Below are 8,609 nucleotides of genomic sequence, written 5' to 3'. Positions count from 1 at the left end.
CACGGGCGACGACCGCGCGTACATGTAGCGCATAAGCTGTTATGTGTCATACACAACATATAATAATTAACACGTACAAGTAAATATATTATAAAGTCTATAAGGCTTGTGACTAACTGTGATATGAAATAATTTACATTTCTAATTACTAAGAATTTATTTGTCTGGTAAGTGAAATTATTCTTTTGATAATATTAGTTTAAAGTATCTTTGAGTTTACAGTAATAATGGTTCTCGAAATGTCTTATATTAATGTGCTATAATATATAAGAACTGTTTATTTATTTTTAATTCACAATAAGTGTATTAATCGTGATCGCATAGAATACCTAATAACATTTCCTGGGGTAAAATTCTACTATTTTCAACCGAATTACTGCATAACAGTACCTTTCATGTCGATGGCAATAAATTGACATTATTAGTAGAATTAGCCCCTGAACGATCCGCTATTCTGATTCTTTATCGTAAAATGAGTCTTGTATTACACAAGGTTATAAGAAACTAATTTTGTGTTAAGAGTTAGAACTGTGTCGTTATGTAAATATTTCTATCGTATTTATATCAAAGGCTAAGTTTGTGTTGGATGTATGATTAATATGGATCAATAATAGACAAATAGGCATATGTGCTTATTATTATTATTATTTTACTGTTACAATTCTACCCGTGAAAGGTACTGCATTGAATACATAGATGTATTTACTCAGAAATAAGTTATGAGTTTAAGTTTGATCCTAGGAATATTTTAGTGACGTTTAATTTAGTAACAGCTAATGTTTATTAATATTAAGTAAGATACATTTGTTGAACGTGTTAAACGACTTTTATATAATTGTACGATTATATTATATGTAGATTATATATAGTTCGTGTATTTAGGAAGGCAAGGCTATTAAGATCTTATATAAGGTATTGGGGCTATAACTAGAATATCAGTAGCAGACCAATAACGAGAAACGTCAACAAATATTGCAATTCTGAGTCATTTACAATCAGAATTTTATGCTATGAGGATAAAAGTGTTATATTTATTAGTATCACTTGAAACTCATAACATACCAGTACGTATGTAATATTGTATTGGTATTATTTAATTTATAAGTGATTTCGAATACGCTTTGACAAAGTAAAGTACCAGCCTGTAAATTTCCCACTGTTGGGCTAAGGCCTCCTCTACCATCAAGGAGAGGGCTTGGAGTATATTCCACCACGCTGTTCCAATGCGGGTTGGTAGAATGCACATGTGGTAGAATTTCGATGAAATTAGATACATGCAGGTTTCCTCACGATGTTTTCCTTCACCGCCGAGCACGAGATGAATTATAAACACAAATTAAGCACATAAATATAGCGGTGCTTGCCTGGATTTAAACCCGGAATCACCGGTTAAGATGCACGCGTTCTAACAAATGGGTCATTAATTAAAAAAAAATACAATTATTTTTTAATGTAAATGTATTTTCATAGTACGCCACATTTTTTATGTGTGTGACCAAAGAAAGAGTATAAATATTTATGATTTGATTTTATCTTTATTGATTCACCGATAATTTTATTTACATTTGTGGTATTACAAAAGGCGTTTAAATAATAACAAGAAAGGAGTATATTTATAGAAACAAGCATACTTTAACAAATAAAAACATTAGTTCAATATTATATGTTTACACGTACACCGGGCATATTTATAAAGTTTAGATGTAGTTAGATGTTTGATACAAAATTCGATAGGTTTCGAATTTACAGATTTTCATAAAGATATGATGATGAATTTTGGAAACACAAAATGAAACTTCAATAAATTCCAGAAAACGCGACTGCGATATTATTGTTATAAGTTATTGAAGTCACTTTTTTCTGTTAATTTATTTTATACATGTCTGTTATAAATATTTAATTTTATAGATATGTAATACCTACGTGCTTTCAATTGGGCGATATGTTAAATGGATATTGAAAAATCATTTTAGATGAGAATTTATTAAATATTTACTAAAGTTTATAATCTTATGATATAAATATAATGTTAACTTTATGGTATTCAGAAAAAATGAAGTTTTCTACGAGTGCGTTTTTTTTGGGAATATATAATTTGTTCCGAATATGATTACCTCTCTAATATTAATGTTCGTATTTTCTATATTAAACATACTTTTGTTACAGATCTCGAATATTTTGTTTATGAGATTATTAAGATAGACTTAAACACATCACAAAATGGTCGGCAATGAAACTTACAAGTCCAACGGTGACACTCATACAGAAATCGGTCAAGATTTGAAGGACATCAACAAAATAAACTCGATTAAATTAGAAATTAATAAAGAAATAGTACCTCATTACACTAAGGACGATTCGCCTCCAGGAGAGCGTGTTAAGTTTGAAGGTCTGGAAGACCTCGATAGTATATTTTCAGAAGAAGATGCTGATAAATTGCCACCTATCCCTGATGGAGGGTGGGGATGGGTCGTTGTCTTCGCTGCATTCCTAACATCTGCTTGTGCGGACGGCCTGGCATACTCCTTCGGTATTTTACACGAAGAATTCACGAACTACTTCAATGAATCACAATCAAAGACCTCACTGATCGGTAGCTTGTTCATCTCCATACCTTTAATATCAGGTCCGATAATGAGTGCTCTAGTCGACAGGTACGGTTGCAGAGTCATGACAATGGTTGCGGCTTTACTGTCAACTGTTGGTTTCTTATTGGCTGCCTTAAGTAATTCAGTGGAAATGTTGTGTTTGACTCTTGGTGTTATCAGTGGTTTGGCGATGGGAATATTTTATGTAACCTCAGTAGTTGCGGTTGCATTTTGGTTCGATAAGAGAAGAACCCTCGCAGTATCTATAGCGTCGTGTGGTATCGGATTTGGTACATTAATATATTCGCCGCTAACTGATTTCTTTATACAGCTTTATGATTGGAGAAATACACTTGTATTACTAGCTGGTACGATTTTAAATGTATGTGTCTGCGGTGCTCTTATGAGAGATCCAGATTGGATAATAATTAAAGAAAGAAGAGAAAAGAAACAAGCTAAAACAAGGTCCCGAAAATCATCAAGTGCTGGCTCTGTCTCTTTGAAATCAATTGGTGCCGAGTCATTGTATCTGAGTGCAGATGAACTTAATGACTTACTCAAAAGTGGTAAGAGTCCAGAGTATATTTTGGCAACGTTGACGACAACACTAGCCGCAGCTGAGCAGCTGGAGGCAACAACACAAGCGAACGTTGAACAGTCTTATAAAAGGGTACATTCGGACATACATTTGCCGACATTTATACAAACAGGCGACCAGGTACGTAATTTATAATACAAAAAATTCCACTATTAAAATTTACTATATAAATGCCCCATTTACCCCCTCCATTGGACTTAAATTATCTCCACGCCAAATTTCATCTCTATCGGTTCAGCTTTTTGAGCGTGTAGAGGAAATATGCCTATTTCCGTAGTAGAGTAACTTTCGCAGTTACAATATTAATATAGATGTGTGTGTGAACATACGTTATTATTAATGTAATATGATATTAATAACTTATGTCGTTATTTATTGTAGGTTCCATTTGAGGTTATCGAAAAGCTAATGACTAACAAACGTCTATACAATATAATCGTACAAAATTATCCCGATTTACTCACAAGACGACGATCGGAAGTGAATTTAAACGTGGAACCTTCCATAGCGAATACGCTGACGGAACCAGCTAAAATGAAATTAACGGTGATGGCAAAAAAACCTAAAGCAACAGCAGAAACTGAAAATTCCAAAAAAGCTGATGACGTAAAACATAGTCAACATAATGAAACGACAAAGAATGCTGTAGTAAATACAACGGATGCCAAAACAAAACAAGAGAAGCCAATGCCAACCAAGGCTGTTCCCATCGAGCCTCCTCAGCAACCGGGTTGGTTGACGAGACAAATCAACACAGATCATCATTATTTGAGGGACATGGCGTTATATAAGAATACGATCATGCATCGTGGAGCGATGATGAACATACCGAGATATAAGCTGCGGGCTTCGTCGTTACCTGATATTTACAGGAATTCCACTTGGTCATTGTGGTCGGGTTCCGACGATAATAAGGTTGGTAATGTTATTGATAAAATTAGATCTCTATCAATGGTTCTATGTCTAATTTGATTACACATCTAAAACTTTTAAAAAAATACATTACGTCGCAATATATTAAATGTATTGCTAATCAATTAAATTGCATATGACCCATTGGTATACATGAACAGTAATTACTAAGATTTTTTTTTTCGGATATATAAGTAATATATTATAACAATGACAAGACCTATAAATTTTAGCCCAGTTTTAAAAACTTAAATTACATAGTTCCGTAAAACAAACAGAACAGAAAATAAACGGAAAATATAGACAATGTTTGCTCTAACTACAGCAAAATAAAATTGACACCGTAAGGTATCATAAATAATATAATTATACGGTATCGTAGATTGATCCATATCTAGACTAAACAAAGGCTGAATATTGTGAGCGAACGGTAGAAGTTATGTATTTCAGAATAAACACAATAAATTATACAACAGGCGTATTAACGTTGAATAGACCAACTGCATTGTGCATTGAGGGCTTGAAAATAGTGTTTATTATTCATCTCATGCTCGGCGGTGAAGGAAAACATCGAGAGTAAAACTGAATAGGTGGAATGTGAATCAATAATATGTGTATCCACAAATCTGTTTCGAATGAGGGAACCAGAATCCAGATCCATCTTAAGCACAAGAAGCACCCAGCAACTCTTCTGCTCCTTAATAAAAGACCTTAAGAGACTTTCTTAGGTATCTAACTGATGGTCCAAGATTTGAAAATCATCGGAAATCATTGAAAAACTTTCGAACTTCAGTAATACTTTTTTTCAGAGGTGAAATGGATAGGAAACCTTTACCCTGCAGTAGAACCTGTATGTATAGGTTATATGATCCAACTATATTCTTAAACATACATATATATTTCAGAGATGGTACGACAAACTTATCGACGGCTTCAAAAGCACCTTCGATTTCAAGATGTTCACTGAGTTTCACTTCCTCATTTTCAACCTGGCGTCCCTCATCCTCGCGGTGTGGGCCATCATCCCTTACTTCTTCCTGAAGTCCTATATGACAACTATGAATATAGATGGAGGAGCCACGATGATCAGTATTGTTGGTATCGCGAGTGGGATTGGAATTGTGAGTATCAAATGTTGATAGTAACTTGATCTTTAGGCCATATATATAATAGTGACTCTACTTAGCTTGTTGTCTCATGGTTGTCGATACGTACCTATAAAATACTTTTTAAATCTTTCCTATCAATTGTATATTCATATGAAAGATTGTCCATATATAGATATTAGATACTTTACTGTCGTTAAGTGTGAAGCTTAGTATATTGACTTCAGTTTCGAGTATTTATAATATTAAGATTTTTTTTATCATTTTATTGTAACACTTGGACACTATAATATGACACTATATGATTATAAACAAAATGCATTTAAATAAATTATATCATGAAATAAAAAAATATATTTACAAGATTAATATAAAAAAGAAGGTAACTTATTATCTATCAAAGAGCAGTTAAATCTCCAAAAATCTTTGTCTTAGAGTGAAATTCTTAACCAAGCAGATTTATTTACCGTTCTTTACTTACTCTCAATTTTGATTGATTCATTAATACATATACAAATAATACTGTTATTAAAAATGAATTAACGTCAACAAGATCGAAAATATTATTATCTATTTTATCTCAATCACTTGCATCTGAATATGATAGAGATTTTTCAATCGTACAATACGTACGGTATATCTTATCTATTTTGAACTGTAAATATTTAATAAGCCTTTGGTATATTTGCCTTGTAACATAATGATTCTATATTAAGACTAATATGATTTGTAGAAAATGTGTTAATTGTCACCAAAACCTTGAACCGAAAATAGATAAACACATGTGTAAATAATAATTCAAGTGTTCAATATAAGCTTTAAGATTCTTCCATGACGTCATTAGGTCTTCTAAATTAACTGCAAAGTGCTCGAATTTCCACGGGATAAATATGCCATGTAATAATCTAAATATGAATTGTCCCACAGATCGGTAAAGGATTTCTGTCCTTCCAAACATGATTTGGATCTTATCTCATTAGGTTGCTCTAATGTGGATAGGTGGATACTCCTATATGATACTCCTATCCGCATTATATACCTTTCGATTTCTTCACGGTAACTCTCATCATCGTCAAGATTGATTATTAACTCTTATACCGCAATTGAAAACCTCATGATACTCGGCCAAATTTTAAGCGAAAATCTGTTTTTTAAATTCACCTGTTTCTGACCATTGACCTTATTAAAAGTACGATTGTATTGTTAATTTGAGCCTAACAGTACTTACTATTACTATTATGAGCTGAGATAGCCCAGTGGTTAGAACGCGTGCATCTTAACCGATGATTTCGGGTTCAAATCCAGGCAAGCACCACTATATATATGTTCTTAATTTGTGTTTATAATTCATCTCATGCTCGAAGGTGAAGGAAAACATCGTGAGGAAACCTGCATGTATCTAATTTAATCGAAATTCAGCCACATGTGCATTCCACCAACCCGCATTGGAACAGCGTGGTGGAATATGTTCCAAACTCTCTCCATAATGGGAGAGGAGGCTTTAGCCCAGCAGTGGGTAATTTACCAGGTTGTGACTATTTACTATTACCAGTTTGGAATAAAGAAAATAATCCCCGAAAATATATCCGCTTTAAAACATCAAACTTTTACACAAGTGACAGAAGATACGATGATTTTTGGAAGTAGACATCCATAATGATAAAAAATTCGATTTAAATAAATGTTAAAATAACAGATAACATTTGAAATAAATAGTAACATGGCTTACTCTTTGCAGGTTGCGTTGGGCTGGGCTGGTGACCAACCTTGGCTGGATGTAACGAAAGCATTTGCGGTATGCCTTTTTATCTGTGGCATCTCTATCGGCGCATACCCTCTATTTATCACCAACTATTGGGCTCTCGCCGTGATATCCACAATATTCGGGCTCTCATATGCCAGCTCGTATTCTTACACGCCAGCTATTTTGATAAAATTGGTGCCTATTGACTATTTCACCCTCGGTTATGGTCTTATCTTGCTGAGTCAAGGGCTTGGACATCTCATTGGTCCTCCACTTGGAGGTAAGTTGTTTTTCTTTACACATTAACACATAAAACGTGTATGACACAGTACTTCATGGTTAATTTAGGATTTTATTATAATGCTAAGCCTTCTGTAGTTCATAGTTCATGTATCAGTTGCTACTAACACTAAGAAAAAGTTGCAGTTACATTACAGTTGCAGTTAATACCTTTTTTTAATTATCTTCGGGCTTACTCATGTGTCTGTCTCTCTAATACTTTATTATCTACGTTATAAAACAAAACTAAACCCGGTATCTGATTATTATGTAAAAGGATTGGTTATAGATTTTTTTTTTTTTTGATTATATACCCGGCTTCATACGGGCGCTATAGTAATCTATATACAACTTTTTAAAAACTGCAAAAATTATAAAAAGAAAAACTCGCGTTTTTTTCCGACAACTAGCCGGCAATAATGTGTTAGCTTTCTAATTTCAATTTATAAAAACAGAAAAACTAAAACAGTAGTTTGCTGGATACCAGATTAGTAATAGTTGTAAGTAAAGCCGATACTAGCCGCTTTTAAGACCTTTTTGAATTGACAAAAATTACAGAAGCATTTCAACATAATTATCGTATTTCAAATATATTCAGTAGATACGAGAAAATGTATTAATTTAGTTATTTCATTCGTTCATGAAAATAAATATATTATTAATAAATATTTAATTACTTTTCAGGTCTTCTTTTTGACATAACGAATAGTTGGGATATTACATTCTACGTCGGCGGTGTGTGGGTGATAATTGCGGGAGTCTGCGTTGGTATCATTCCCTATACGGAGAACATGCGTCTGTGTGGTTCGGCGCCACTGCTTAATGATGCTGAGGAAGCTCAAAGCAAGAAGTCTGTGAACGTGTAACCAAAGTCATTATATAAAGATGTTTTAAATTATAAGATGACGTTTTTCTTTCAATCCATCAATTTTGTAATAGAAACTTGCGACGATTGAAATTTTTCAAAGAAATATCACAAGCTGACCGTCTTAACATAAACAAGGATATCTTGCCCATTTCCTAACCTTAGATTTTCGCATATGAAATAAAGTAAAAATATGGACAAAATATTAGTTAACAGTCCTAAAACAACAATTTTCTTATAAGATCACAATGAGAAATCAGAATAATCTAATTTAAATTAAATTTTAAGTACACTAATTATTTTCAATGATGCAATGCTCCAATGCCTTATTTTAATAATATCTCGTAATAAAGGTTGTCTGTAAGACATTCCTTGAATATGGCCGGGTTGTACTATCTCTAATAAATTGTTATTATTATTTGTATTTAACATTTTTTCTTGTGAATAGCCTTTTTGTGTTTCTTTCTTTCCAAAATGTTGATATAAGGACATATTACTATTGTCAGAATAAGTAGTA

General features: G+C 33.0%; 1 protein-coding gene across 1 annotated transcript; it reads left to right on the top strand.

The window, feature by feature from the left end:
- On the top strand, positions 1 to 8,128 carry LOC124534731. Its single transcript, XM_047110720.1, has 6 exons — positions 1 to 167; positions 2,167 to 3,306; positions 3,568 to 4,101; positions 5,004 to 5,219; positions 6,943 to 7,228; positions 7,912 to 8,128. Exons 2-6 carry the CDS (start codon positions 2,221 to 2,223, stop codon positions 8,091 to 8,093), a joined length of 2,304 nt encoding a protein of 767 aa, XP_046966676.1. The 5' UTR covers positions 1 to 167; positions 2,167 to 2,220; the 3' UTR covers positions 8,094 to 8,128.
- Positions 8,129 to 8,609: the final 481 nt, after the last annotated feature.

Source organism: Vanessa cardui, chromosome 13 (assembly GCF_905220365.1).
Source record: "Vanessa cardui chromosome 13, ilVanCard2.1, whole genome shotgun sequence".
NCBI lineage: Eukaryota > Metazoa > Arthropoda > Insecta > Lepidoptera > Nymphalidae > Vanessa > Vanessa cardui.
The sequence above is the reverse complement of the archived record's forward strand: the minus strand, read 5'-3'. Positions and strand labels throughout refer to the sequence as shown.

What these genes read in the sequence shown, in the direction of transcription:
- LOC124534731 (XM_047110720.1), top strand. Translation starts at nt 2,221, where the DNA reads ATGGTCGGCAATGAAACTTACAAGTCCAACGGTGACACTCATACAGAA. An exon ending in CGGGTTCCGACGATAATAAG is followed by an intron (nt 4,102 to 5,003) that starts GTTGGTAATGTT and finishes TATATATTTCAG; the next exon opens with AGATGGTACGACAAACTTAT. An exon ending in CATTGGTCCTCCACTTGGAG is followed by an intron (nt 7,229 to 7,911) that starts GTAAGTTGTTTT and finishes ATTACTTTTCAG; the next exon opens with GTCTTCTTTTTGACATAACG.